A 14,881-nucleotide genomic window follows, 5' to 3' on the forward strand; every position below is an offset into this window, starting at 1 on the left:
TTATTTACTGAACTTGACATAGGAGGGAACCGAGGCCTTAGAGGTTACTTAGGTTAAGTAACTTTACCAAGGTCATAGAGCTAGTTAAGCAGAAAATTGAAATCACTATGCAAATTTGATTGGTATTATAATATAAATATTGCACGAATCTAATTATGCTAATGAAAATTACAAGTCAGTACACAATTTTCATTTCTAACTTCTTTGACCGTTACAATCACAATAGTATGTATTTTCCTTTTAAATGATCTCTGTTTTCAGTTATAGTTGAACTTAATTGATGTATTTATTATTTCTCTCAGGACACAGAGCGCTGGAGTTTCTCCACCTTCAGGATGGGAGTGTTAACTACAAAGAGGTATAAAGTTTGATTTTTTTTCTGTTATTCCTTGTGCATTAACTTTCTTCTTTAGGTGACAAAGATCCTAACAGATATTTAAATAGTAATTTTAAGTCATTTTTATGTCTTTATAAAACATTAATATTTTGGGTTAAAAAGTGTATGTCCCCTCCAGTGCTACTTGAGCTGTATATAATTTAAATAATCTTATGTATATAATTTAAATAATATCATTGAAATATTTTAATAATATGAATCATAATTTGAAAAACTATTTTAGAAAGAATTTAAATGGTACATCTTTTTTGTTTTTATAAAGAGATGTCATACCTGAGACAAATCATTTATTTTTCACTTCTTGTCTCTGTGTGTTGTATACAAATTACACCACCACAAGGAGAAGGAAGCGTTTATTGAGAAGTATGCTTTGAGATGCTCGTTCCCACTTCTCCTCCTGCTCTCTTCTTGCTCAGACTATCTGATGGCTTACCTTTACCCATCCTCAAAGTAGCTGAACCCATTCTGGCCCTATACACTATTTCTAGTTCTATAGCTAAATGATACTTTGTGACCATGATGCTTCTTAAATACTTAAATTTGATAAGAGTGGTTAACATTCCCTCATGACATCAGAATTGGATCAAATTATTGCTAGTAAATCTTGATAATCCAGCATGGAAAGCAGGATGGTAAATATGAAATCTGTTATATCCCCAAACCACTTTTAATTAGTTTCAACTTCCTTACTCGCCAATTTAACAGGCCCTGCAGGGAAAAAACAGCGTTTATTTTTGATTGTCATCTTCACTGACCGTGATAGAAAGTAGGCAGGAAAGAGAAGGAGAAGGAAGAATCTGCCTAATGCATCACGCGAACAATGAATTCTGCGTGTGTGCAGAGTGATTTTCTAGTAGAGGTATGTGTCATTAATTTAAAGATCATTAAATGGACACTGATTCTTCCCCTCAGCTTTGGTCCTAACCCAAATCATTGGAAATGATTAAGTGCTCTGAGTACTCATATTTTCCCCTTTAATTTATGAAGACAGATAGGGATTATTTTACCTTTTATAATATTGTCATGAAATCTCTTTTCAAAGGTTGATCTATTTTCTATCTCCCTATGTGGGAAACTTTGTAGTTTCTCTTTATCCCTACTAAAACCTGCTCTTTGGTGACCTCTGCTCATCGGTATAGTTTGGTAAAATCGTACAGAGGGAAGTGGCCTGAAGGATGCTAGCTGGCTGGATGGACAGATCCCCACAGGCTGGCAGTATCTCAGCCAGATCTGCACATTCAGGGTCTGAGTTTTGTGGGCTCTGGGATTATCTTTTGTTAATACATCCAGAGGTGACTGCACTTTAAAGACTTTGACTTATGCTAACCAAATTAATCAAAGAATAATGCACTGGGCCGGCCCCGTGGCTTAGCGGTTAAGTGCGCACGCTCCACTACTGGCAACCCGGTTCTGATCCCGGGTGCACACCGACGCACCGCTTCTCCGGCCATGCTGAGGCCGCGTCCTACATACAGCAACTAGAAGGATGTGCAACTATGACATACAACTATCTACTGGGGCTTTGGGGAGAAAAAGGAGAAAAAAAAGGAGGAGGATTGGCAATAGATGTTAGCACAGGGCTGATCTTCCTCAAAAAAAAATAATAATAATACATAAAGTTGAGAACATCAGTTTATTAATTTATAAGAACTGTAAGAACCAAGCTGACCTCAGATTGGTTGTCATTATTGCCCTGATATTCACTTTACAAGAATAAATAGAATGTGGTGTGTTAACCATGAAATCAGGGCAGTGGTAGTTATTTGTTTGGTTGCTGTCCTCTCTCTGCCCTGCCTCTCCCTCCCCACCCATAGAATATGTTGTCTTTTCTGATTATAAAACTAATAGAAGCTCAATTTGTTTAAAAAAATTCTCTGAAAGAACAAATGTTAACAACATTTTTTTTTTATATCACTTCAGGCATTTTGTGCATTTATTAGTACTTTTTTTCCCAAAAATAATTACACTCTACACACTATTTTGTAACTTGCTTTCTTCACTTAATATGTCAGAGGTATCTTTCCATGTCAATAGAGATGTTCAGAATAATTTTTAACAATTACACATTTTTCTGTTATCCAGAATGTATCGTAATTTATTTAACCAATTCCTTATTTTAACTTTTTATTTTGAAATAATTTAAAACACGTAGAAAAGTTGAAAAAATTAGACAATTTTTGTGTACCCTTTACCCAGTTTCCCCAAGTGTTGACAACTTCCCATAGTTGCTTTTTTATCTTCTCTATTTATACATAACTGATTTTTCCCTGAACCTTTTGAGGGTTGTTTGCTGACATGATACTCATTATCCTTTGACACATCATTGTGTATTACCCCAAAAACAAAGACACTCCCATATAACCACAGTATAATAATCACAATCACAAAATCAGTTTTGAAATAACACTATCACCCAGTCCTCAGGCCTCAATCAGATTTTACCAGTTGTCTCAATAATCATCTTTATGGTTCTAGGAACAATTCAGGATCACGTGTTTGTATTTAGTCGTCAATTCCCTTTCATCTCCTCCAATCTGGAACAGTTCCTCAGTCCTACCTTGTCTTTAATGTCCTTCATATTTTGGGAAAATATAGTCCAGTAACTCTGTGGAATGTACCTTAATTTGGTTCCTCATAATAGATTCACCCACAAGTTATTTTTTGACAGAAATGTCATAGAACATCAAAATGATGCTGTATTTTTATTGCATCACATTAGAAGGCTCACAATGTCAGTTTGTACCATTTCTGGTGATGTTCACTTTTATTTCAGCTATTGTATTTTTCAGTTCTAAAATTTCCATTCAGTTCTTCTTTATATCTTCTATTTCTTTGCTGAAACTTTCCATTGTTTTTTGTTTGTTTGTTTCAAGTGTGTTCATAATTGTTTGCTGAAGCATTTTTGTGATGGCTGCTTTAAAATATTTGTCAGATAATTCTAAAATTTGTGCTGTCTCCATGTTGGCATCTATTGATTGTCTTTTTTCATTTCTTTTGAGATCTTCCTGGTTCTTGGTGTGATGAGTGATCTTTGATTGAAATCTGGACATTTAAAGTATTAGGTTTTGAAACTCTGGATCTTATTTAAACCTCCTGTTTTAGTTGGCTTCTTCTGATACCACTCCATTAGGGGGAGAGGTGGGGGCCATCGCCTCCTAACAGCCAACTGTGGGTAGAAGTCAGGGTTCCCCGCTGGGCCTCCACTCATGCCTCCCTGGCTGGGAGGGGTAGGAGTTCCTATTTACTGCTCTTCACCATGGCCTCTACTGATGTCAGAGGGCGGGGGTGTCCTCTTATTGCTGGTTGGTTGTGGTGAACGTCCTGATCTCCCCTAGGCCTCTTCTGACACCACGTCAGTGGGGAAAGGGAGAGGATCCTCATTGTTGCCAGTTGGGATTGGTTGTCCAGGCTCTTCTGACATTGAAGGGTAGGGGAAAGGGCCAAGACAACAGGGATGAAAGTCTTGGCTCCCTCCTTGGCTTTCTCTGATGCCACTCCAGGGGTGGGGGGATGTTGGGGCACCTCATTATAGCCTGATGAGGGGGGAAGTCTAGGCTCCCCATTTGGCCTTAGCTGGTGGGGGGTAAGGGTGGGGCCATAGTTTTTTCTGTGGTGTTTGGCTGGAGTAAAGAGGTTATGTTCTAAAAGTTTTCTGTCTTGCTAGGCTGCCCCTTCCTGGTCCTGTGGCTAGTGAGAGCAGGGGTTTGTTGGGGCTCTTTTTTGGTCTGTACCCATTGGGGTTTCTATGTGGCTGGCTTTTTCAGTGCCCAGTTTGGGATATATGAGGCAAAAAGGAAACCTGGAGAACTCATCACAGTGTTATTTCTAAGGTCTTGAGTTCTCTAGCCAATTTGCACGCTTATCTCCACCTTTGAATTGTCTTACGTTCACTTTATATACAATTTCCTGGGTTTTTAGTTATACTTAGCAAGAGCAATAGGGAAAAGTATGTCTACTCCATCTTCCTGGAAGTAGAAGTCCTAGTGATGTTAATTTTTATCCCTTGGTTGAGGGTGTCTGCCACATTTTTATACTGGAATGTTAATAAGTATTTTCTACTTTTAAATTAATTAGTAAGTAAATATTTTGTGGGAAGATATGTTGAGGTTATATAAACACCTTATTTCTCATCAAACTTCTACTCCCTAGTTTTAGCATCCATTGATAACTCTTGCCTGAAATTATTATTATTATGATGGTTGCCAAATATGATTCCATTATTCCTTCTACATTTATTAGCTGGCATTCTGCTGTAACATAGAGCTTTTCCTTCTTCCTCGTTTATAGTTATTTATATCAGTATACATTCATGGATTCTTATTTTATTCAATGGTTTATATTACATTACTGTCATTTATCTTGATGCTCAAATTGTCCCAGATTTCACTTCAAGTGGGCATTTGTGTCTGTCTCTCTGTCTACCTATTTAAAACCATGAATTCACATGAAAATATCTCCAATTCCAATCCATCACCACAGGATTTATTCTAGCCTTCTCTGTGTCCATATCTGTAACTTTGTTCTCCAACAGTGAGAAACCTGGCCACCATTATTCTCAATATATATTCTTACATGCTCAATCTCCTTGCATATGATCAATTTCCTGACCAGGCTTGGCAAATCCCTTCAGCCCTGGCACTGCCAGCCAAATCCCCTTGGCCCAGAAACAAATGGAAAAACAAAACAAGGAAGACATAGATGACTGAGGAAGAGTTGATATCCTTAATTGTTCATGTATTTCATTGAAATTTCTTCATAAGTATCTTCAGGTTTGGAAACATTCACTTTTAGGGCCTATTTTTTATTCTTTTTAAGTTTTTGCCAATTTGGTAGGTAAAAATGGTATTTTGGTATAGGTTTAATTGGCAGTTTAATTATTAACTTATTATTAATGAGGTTAAATATATTTTAAAGTGTTTATTGACTATTTCTATTACCTCTTCTGTGAATTGCCTATGTCTTTTGCTCATTTTTCTATTAGGATATTTATCTTTTTAGCTTGATGTGTAAGAATGGCTTATTTGATAGATGACGGGCTAATATCTTTAATAAATGATTCTTGTGGTTATTTTTCTCTTAAATTTGTTTCTAGTGCTTTTTACCATGCAGAACACTTAAAATTTTTTGTAAGTTAAGTGCATAAATCTTTTCTATGGTTTTTGCCTGTATATTTTGCTTATAAAAATTATTCCCACTCCAAAATTATACAATTATTCACTTAAATTTTGTCTTGTTAATTTTATGGGTCCATTTTTGACATTTAACTCTCTAATTCATCTTGTATTTATTTGGGTCATAGAGCATGATAGGGATCAGTGACCTGTTACTGATAATGTTAATTTCAAGTCAATGTCGCCTAGGCCAAGCATGGATTCCCCATGCAAAAATGGAATACTCACTGCTATGGGGTTGTGCCAACACCATTTGTTGATTACTCTATCTTTTATTTGTCTCTGTCATACATTAAGTTATTATGTATGCTTGAGTCCGTTTCTTTACTCTTTATTCTGTTTCACTGATCTGTCTCTTTTGGTTCCAATATTATACTGTTTTCATTTCTGTGGCTTAAAAATACATTTCTATATCTGAAGGATACACCTTTCCTCTGTATTCTTTTTTCCCCCCCAGCAGTTTCCTGACTATTTTGCTGATGCATTTACTTTTCAAAAATTATTTTTCATGTTAAACAATAGTATCTGCCTCACTGGGAGATGCAGACTCAACAAGTCTTAATACATATAAAGTGACTAGAACAGTGGCTGGTAAGGTAAATATTCAATAAAGTTAATTATTATTTTTAAGTGACAAAAGTCCAACTCAAGCTATCTTTAGAAAAAAAAAAGGACACTTGATTGGTTCATGTAACTGATAGCCCTGGGGCGGAGCTGGCCCCAGAGGTCTGGACGGTGTTCTGTCTCTCTCCATGTGGAGGACACTGGCCATCCACGACTCAGCCTCCAAGCTTAAAATCCCCAAAAGGAAGAGGGCATCTTCCCCATAGTTCTAGCTGAGAAGTCTTGGGGAAGGTTCTAACTGAACTAGCTTTGATCAAACATGCATTTCTGAGCCAAACGCTGATGGGAGTGGATACACTGGCCTTGTACCCCTGTGGTCAGCCTGCCTGATCAGCATGGAATGAGTTTTCTCCTCAGGAGAGAGTAATTCTGTCTCTAGAAGACTGGGAATGGGATACTGGCTGGAAAAGCAAAAACAAAAAAAACAGCTGAAACTATATTTACATATATTTTAAGTTCTTTGAGGTACTTCTTTGTTGCTTCTGTGTATGGTCCACATTAAGTCCTTCAATACGGACTTTTCAATAAAAAGTAAGAAGTTGGGTTGCCAAACTTTTATTTTGCCCATTTGTGTCAATCAGAATTCATTTGCAGATAGTGGAAATCCCTCTGGCTGGCTTACGCTGAGAGGGGCTCAATACCAAGAATTAGGGACTTCAGTGCTGACGAATGGTGAGACCTGGAGGAGTAGGCTCTAGACTGAGTGTCCAGAAAAGACTCCCAGAACAACACACAGGCCAAGCTCCTTGGCCTACCAAGGAGCTGCTACCTATGCCTAGTCAAACAGCCACTGCCCCATTTGCTAGCTCCAGGGCCAACTGCCTCCTACATGGTGTGGAAAGTAACAAGTCACCACCTTGACTGTTGGCTCCAGGAGCTCATTACCTCAGCCATGCTCCTTACTAGCAAAATGGATGCCCTGTACAATGCTTGTGGACACTTGGGCTCCCTACTTCTGCTGTGGAAAAACCAAGTACTTCCATGCTACTGAAGAAGGCAAGAAGTGGGGTCTGCAGTGGAGGCTGGGAAATGCAGTCTTCATTTTCTAGACTCGAACATGCATCCGGGCATGCCATGGGGCGTCGGAATGGAATGGAGTGAGCCAGTCAACCAAGGAAGAACATTGAAAAGAAAACCTCTACCATCTACTTTTACATCATTTGAAAAGGGAAAGAATATTTTTTTTAACCCTCCAAAAGCGTGGAGGACATAACTTAACTCTAAAGCACAGGTAACAACTATAAACTGATTTATATATATACGTGTATGTATATGTATATCTATGTGTATATATTATACAAGTATATATGTCTGTATTTTTCTCATCTCATTGATTTTCACTGGATCATTGAAAATCTTACTACCAACCAGTTCTGAATCAGCCATAGGGAAGTCCTACTGTACTGGGTGGACAGAGAAAATGAAAGGAGGTGAAATTCAAATCAGTGATTTTGCTGCTGCTTAATTAGCCTGTCTGTGTTTGGTAGGAAAGAACGTGGAGTTATATATTGTAAGATGTTGTCTTGGATTATGCATGCATTTTTATTATTTATTTACTTACCCCTTCAGCTTCCTGCCCTCCTTCCTTCCTCCATTCCTCCCCCCCTCGACCCCCAAATTGTTCTAGCATCTGATAGCTAGAAATGGACTGGGCCTGCTTTTCTCAGGCTCTTGACTCTAGCCCCCTAATCTCTGTATTTTCCTGCTTCCCAGCTGTTACTTGAACACCAGGATGCATATCAGGCTGGATCTGTGTTTCCCGATGCATTTTACCCCAGCATCTGTGAAGGAGGTAAGATGAAGATTTGCAGACCGAACGATGTCACTTTTACTTGGTTAGCAGGAATAGCTGTGACTTAAAAAATATAGCACCTTCTATTTTCCACTGTTGTTGGTCAATGACTTTGTTCGCATAGTTGCATTTTCTATTTAACCAAAACTTAGTTGTTTAAGCATAGAAATTCTGAAAACTTTAACTATTCTAAGTGTCCTTACTTGCTTTACTGCTTTGTGGCAGAAAACATTTTGAAAGACATCAAAAGGTCTGAGTTTTTGTTCCTTCTATGTTATCTGTTAACGTTTGTCCTTGAAAAAGTCACTTCCAGGCTGAGTGTCAGTTTCCAGATCTGTAACATAGTAATAATAATGCCTGCTTTGCTCCTTTACTGGATTTTTGTTGGCATTGATGCATATTATTTTGTCAAGTGTTATGTAAATCTAAGGTAGTGTCATCAGTCAACTGGGCTTTTGAGTTGTATCAGTCAGGGCCCCAGCAGGCACACTCAAACTGAGTAATTTGAGGGGAGTCTTAGAAGTGGACTGTTTACAAAGATGTGGACAAGATGTAAGAAAATTGCAAGGGATAGTGCAGGGGAGGGAGCAGTTACTGGAACTGCAGACAGAGAGCTGTGTGGAGAGGACCGCTTGATGGGGGCCAGAGCTTCAATCAGGGACGGTCAGCCCACTGTGACCCCACATCAGGGAGCTGGGAGAATGAACACCCCAACCTCCCTCTCCTCCTTTTCTCTGGTGTCCTGTTGGTTCTCCCCATTGGCCAAACCCAACCCAACCAAAGCCAAGGACAAAGAAACCATTTGAAGCAGGTTACCTCAGAGGCACAGTGCCGGGTGGAGAAGGATGGAGAGTGGATCAGGAGAGATGAACGAAAGACATCCCGTGCACTGGGTCATCGCATAAACCGTTTCTGGAGTCTCAGGGTCACCAGCCATTATCCCACTTTTTTTTTTTTTTTTTTAATACAGTGATGCCTTTAGAGTGTCAACAAAGGTATCTAGAATACAAAATTTCGTTAGGAAAGCTTTATTGCTCATATAGTTTGCAAACCAGGGAGATACAGCCTTCAGAACAAATTGAAATTATGCTCTTGGGAAGGTGTGGGAGGGCAGAGTTTATAAAGGCAAAAAACCCTAGACCACAAGGTTATTTTTAAAGCCCTCTGATTCACCAGTTCTCCTAAAGATACTGGTGTTCCAAATCAGCTATAGCAGGCTTCCCGTCATCCGTCAGGAAGGAGCGCTCAGTTTCAGGTACAAACTGTAGTTTTTCTGAGAACAGAGTATGTGACTGCACCTCGGTCCTGACATGGCCACTGGACTGTTTTGTTTTAGGTCTCGGTTAACCACACAGAGTCCATTTTGTCTTTCTCTTTTAGAGGTCCTCTACCTTTTATTTTAATTGCACAGTGGTCAATGAAATGTTTTGGGCTGCTTGCTCCTATAGTTGTGATCCCACATAACTAAGCTTTTATATTTCTCAGATTTGTTTTTTTTTCTGTTTCCCTCTTAGTCTGTTAACTTTCACTTTTCAAATCTATTATTTTGCTTGCTTGTTGTAGTTCTGCTGTGTCTAAGCTATTATATCTAATTTAGCGTTTCCCAAACCGGATTCAGGGGGCCCTAATGTCTCTTGAGATTTTAACATTTCCTTGATATCTTACATAAAAAAAAGAAAGAAAAGATTTTTTTGTCAATTAAATTTTAGAAATATTACTTAATATATGCCATTTTTTAGAGACAGACAAAACACAGTAATAAAAGGTCTGAAAAGAGCGGAAAAGGAATGCAAACTATCCAGCATGTTCCAATTTTTATAAAGCCGTAGCTTCTCCTCTTATCTGATGTAAAGATTGGGACCAGGGTACGACTCATGAACCAAAAAAGTCAGTTAGAAAGAATTATAAAATATATAGCGATTACAAGGAATTTGAATGCAGATTTCTCTTAGATTTTTATGAATGTTTGCAAATCTTACCTTTGTCTCATCACATTTTTCAACAGGAGTTCCCTTTTTCTTCTCTGGTAATTCACTTTTATTGCATCTTTCGAAAGCACTTAACTTTCTTAGATACTCAGTTGCCAAATAAACAACTCTTTGGTTTTGTGCTCATATGTTTCATCAGTTTACCTAATATTGAATTAAATTCTATAGTAACAATAACAGGAACAACTGGCTTAAACAGGATTAGAAACAGACCTGGCTAACCTTGGTAAGCTGTGGCACAGCTGTGGGGACGGGGTGCTGGGGCCTAGGGACAGCGGCCTGCTGGCTGTCAGGTGTGGGGGTGGGAGTGTGTGTGTTGCGGGGGAGTGGGAGGGTTCTTTTGCTTCCAGTCAATCTGATTTACAGAGGGAACAAAGAGCTGGGTTAATCTGGCAGTTTGCTTAAGTGGACGTTTGTCAAAAGAGCTCCTTCTCTACTTAACTTCTGGATTTTTACTGTATTCTGTAGAATAGGAAAGTAAGTTTTATCTCTAGGAAAACTGTTGGAGCACGTCAAATTTCTTAGTTACAAGTTCTCTGAAAATCATTTTCAGAAAAACCAATGATTTAAAACTCATTAGGCTGTTTTTACTTTAGCGGCAGCAAAAAAAATTTGAACTGAGGGATCTGGACTCTGGAGTTTGCTTTCACTTGCCCTCGTGACATTTGACATTCCACGAAAAATTGGTGGCATTTGGAGGTTTAGAATAGATGCCAGTTGCTGTCTTTCCTACCCCTCTGTGGGAATAAAAAGCTACATGGGACATCCAACGGCCCACTCAGATGATGGTTGGGGCCTGTACCATTTTTTTTTTTTTTTTTGTGAGGAAGATCAGCCCTGAGCCAACATCTGCCAATCCTCCTCTTTTTGCTGAGGAAGACTGGTTCTGGGCTAACATCCGTGCCCATCTTCCTCTACCTTATATGGGACGCCACCACAGCATGGCTTGACAACTGGGGCGTCTGTGCGCGCCGGGGATCTGAACCTGCAAACCCCGGGCTGCCACCGCAGCGGAGCGCGCGCACTTAACCACTCGCACCACCGGGCCCGCTCCCAGGGCCTGTACCATTTTAAAACAATTATTATAAATTCAAATGCTTGAAGGCCTTTGGAGTATCTGCTTTTGTGTTTTGTGCTATTAGGGAGGCTGATTGTGATGGACAAAGAAGGTTTAAAAAAAAACAACACACAACTTATCTCCTTAGCTTCAGGGCACAGACATTGAAAACTCTTCTAGCCTCTATTGCAGCTCAGGTGATAGAGATGCTATGAGCCAGTTTAGGCTCCTTTCTATTCTGTTCTAGAGGCTTCCTGTGAACATCAACGGAAGAAACTAAGAGGCAGGGAGGGAAGAAGGAGAAGGGACACAGCAGTGCAGCAGCAGGGATGAAAGATTTGATTGAGAGTCTCCAACTTTTTAAGAAAGAATCCTTTGGCCTGCTTTTGTTTTGTCAGGACGATTCCATGACGTGTCTGAGAGCACGCACTGGACTCCATTTCTTAATGCAAGTGTTCATTATATCCGAGAGAACTACCCCCTTCCCTGGGAGAAGGTAGGCACGGCCCTCTGATCCTAAAGAAAAAATACAGTTCTAGACCTGCCAAGTCCTATTTTTCACCTGCATTTACCCCATTTGTATCCCTCACCCCCACCCCAGGCTCTGTGAGGGCTGCTCACCGTTGTACCTTTAACGCCAAACACAGTACTTGGGACATGGTAGATGGATAGTTAATATTTGAATAAACTATTAACAGTTTGGGGTATGTCACTTGGTCATTTTGCTCCAATAGTAATTGATGTGAAAGCACTTCCAAGGTAATACAAAACATTTCAAAAAGTCCTTTGTGGTTTTGGGGAACTAGAAACTAACAATGTACCTGCCTCTGATTTTTTTAAGTCCCAATAATGGAAATGAATTCGTGTTTATTAAAACTTTTCATAGGATTGTTATAAAAGAACCCCAACACACATGGCTCTAACTTGCTGATTTGGCAGGACACAGAGAAATTGGTAGCCTTCTTGTTTGGAATCACCTCTCACATGGTGGCTGATATCAGCTGGCATAGCCTGGGGATCGAACAAGGATTCCTTAGGACGATGGGAGATGTGAGTACATACCTTTAAGGTTAATGCCTTTCCGGGAGTGATACTGTCCTACCCAAGATCCCAGACTGACCCTTTCAAAGGAAAGGAAAACTTTGGGTTATTCAGACATCAGGAAATAAGACTTCCTGCCTAAAGTGGTATTTGTTAGATTTTTATCTTTTTCTATTCGTTCCTCTTACTCTTCTGCTACCTGGGTAAGTTCATCCACGTGGGCAGAATGACTGTTGTGCCCTGAAAACAGTGAGGGATGTGACGTTTTGTTTTAATCACAAACAATATTTGAGAAATTTTATTTCATTCAAGCTGTGTATCTTAATAAGGATATGAATATCTACCACTTGGTTCTATTTAAAAGTAATAGTTCCACGTGTTTGTTTTTTCCTTTTTAATTTTCTATATGAAAATTGCATGTCCCCAAACAGAAAACTGTGATCTCACCTGGTGACTTAGCTTCTGGAAGTCCCCTCCGGTCATTAATCGATATTAATACTATTCTGTGAGAAGCTTAAACGTAGATTCAGAAGAGATTTTGTATGTATCTTATTAGGTACAAACGTCTGCAGTACCTTTCTCTGTTACCAGACGTTACGTATACAACTCAGCTGCCAATATAACTTTTTATTAACAAGTAAAATAATATCGTTTCTTTGAAAATTGAGTCCATATGCATCCTCAGCAATTCATTGGGTTAGGCTGTGGTCTCCCCACTACTCACTTCACTGTAGGGTGGGAATTTGGGCTACAATATGTGATATAGACCAGATGGTTCTCTTTCTTTTTCAGATTGATTTTCATGGCTCCTTTCCTGAGGCACATTCAACTGGTGATTTTGGTACTGTTTATTTATATTTGCCAAGTTTTCTTTTGTAGTAGTTTTATATTTCATTTGTAATGAAGTCACTACTATACATTAAATATTTATTTTTTTACCAAATCTTGTCAGTAGCATATACTGCTTTCTATTTGAATATCCCAGTTCATTTAGAGTACGGGCCATACCTCATTTAACATAGAGATGTAATTCTGAAAAGTTGTGTATGTGTATTTTTTGTTAAAAAAATCACATTTTATTGTTGACTTGTATCATAATTTTAGAAAAACTTTACTTTTATATCAGATTAAAATTCAATTGCCTAGTGTCTACTAATACATTAGCTTTAAATTGGTAAACTCCATCTTTTTTCTGTAGTAAATTACCTTTAAGTATACAAACTAGATGGTGAGTGGTGTTTGTTTAAAAGAACCCTTGTGGTCCATCTCTCTCCTTAAAGTAAAAAATGTTTTGGTTGAATGGGTGATCCTTTCTTAATTTGTGTTTTACTAGCTAAGATTTTAAGAGATAACTTTTTCTTAAAGAAAGACACACCTATACCTAAAAAAAAAAACAGAAACTTGTAACAATGTGAAGAACCAATCATCCGGATTGTGCAAATTTGTGTTGAAAGAAGCCTGCTATGTGTTGTTACTAATCCACCAAATGTAAATATTTTTCTCATCCCATAGGAGGAGACGTATTGAGCCAGTTTGAGTTTAATTTTAATTACCTCGCACGGCGCTGGTAAGAGCAATGTACATTCAAACGTGATGGTTAAATGGCATTTAGGAACTTGGCCCTTTTTTTCCTTAGAAAACATAACTTACAATGTAATTAGGACTCTTCTGCATTCGCAAATTTTGAAAAGTAAAACTGCAGATTAGAATAGTCTAAGTAGATTCTTTAAAAATATTTGAATTATACCAAACATATAAAAGAATGTATAATTATAAATAAAAAAAGATGATGATGCACACCTGTGTAGCTATCGCCCAGTTTAAGAAAGAGTGTCATTGGTATCTCGGAAGCTTCCTGCCTTCCCCCATTTATCACATCACCGCCTCTCCCACCAGGGGTAACCACTACCCTAGGTTTCCTGTTAATCATTTTGTGGCTTTTCTCTATAGTTTTACTACATGTGGATGTACCCATATGTGAAATATAGAATTACACAGTATGTATTCTGCAAATTTTTTGCTTAAAATTGTGTTTCTGAGATTTAATCACATTGATATGTTCGGCTGTAGTTCATTCATTTTCACCACTATGTGGTCCTCCATTCTGTGGATATCCCGAAATGAATTACTCCATTCTAATGTTGATGGATATGTAAGTAGTGTTAGGTGTTTTTGCTTTACACTTAGTGTTGCTATGAACATTTTTGTATGTACGTTTGTGCACCCGAGGGGCCTCTTTCTCAAGTAACCACCACCAGAAGTCAAATTGCCGGGCCGTAGGGCTTATGCAAGTTTAGTTTAACTAAGTAATCCCGGGCTCTTTTTCCAAATGATCTTCCCCCTTTATACTCCCATCAGCTTTGTATAATAGTTCTGCTGCTTCTGCATTCTCCAGTACTTGGTATTGTTCAACTTTGATTTTTTTCTATCCTGTTTGGTATGTATTGGTATCTCATTAAACTTTTAATTTGTATTTCCCAGATTGCTAAGGAGATTGAACATTCTTTCATGTTTTATTGATCATCTGTGTTTGATTTTAAGTGACAATCTTGTTCAGTTTTTAGCTTATTTTTCTGTTAGGTTGTTTTAATTATTTGTGAGTGTTCTTTGTATATTAGGGCTTCTAATCTTTTGTTTATCCTTTATTTATTTGTTACAAATATCTTTTTACCGTTGTGGCATGTCTTACTTATTTTATGGTGTATCTTAAACAGAATTCATTAATTTTAATGTAGTTGAATATATCAGTCTTTTCCTTTGTAATTTGTACTTTTGATGTCTTATTTAACAAATCCTTCCCTATCTTGAGGG

At 38.3% G+C, this 14,881-nt stretch overlaps 1 protein-coding gene across 1 annotated transcript in view; it reads left to right on the top strand.

Annotated features, from left to right (window-relative positions):
• Nucleotides 1-14,881, top strand: part of GPLD1 (glycosylphosphatidylinositol specific phospholipase D1) — a 49,841-nt gene that overhangs the window by 2,281 nt on the left and 32,679 nt on the right. The window contains exons 2-7 of the mRNA XM_058555162.1: nucleotides 303-358; nucleotides 7,906-7,984; nucleotides 11,428-11,525; nucleotides 11,969-12,079; nucleotides 12,863-12,911; nucleotides 13,583-13,637. Of these exons, the coding sequence (XP_058411145.1) occupies nucleotides 303-358; nucleotides 7,906-7,984; nucleotides 11,428-11,525; nucleotides 11,969-12,079; nucleotides 12,863-12,911; nucleotides 13,583-13,637 (448 nt within the window). The remainder of the gene's footprint in view (nucleotides 1-302; nucleotides 359-7,905; nucleotides 7,985-11,427; nucleotides 11,526-11,968; nucleotides 12,080-12,862; nucleotides 12,912-13,582; nucleotides 13,638-14,881) is intronic.

Source organism: Diceros bicornis, chromosome 14 (genome assembly GCF_020826845.1).
Source record: "Diceros bicornis minor isolate mBicDic1 chromosome 14, mDicBic1.mat.cur, whole genome shotgun sequence".
In the NCBI taxonomy this organism is placed as follows: Eukaryota; Metazoa; Chordata; class Mammalia; order Perissodactyla; family Rhinocerotidae; genus Diceros; species Diceros bicornis.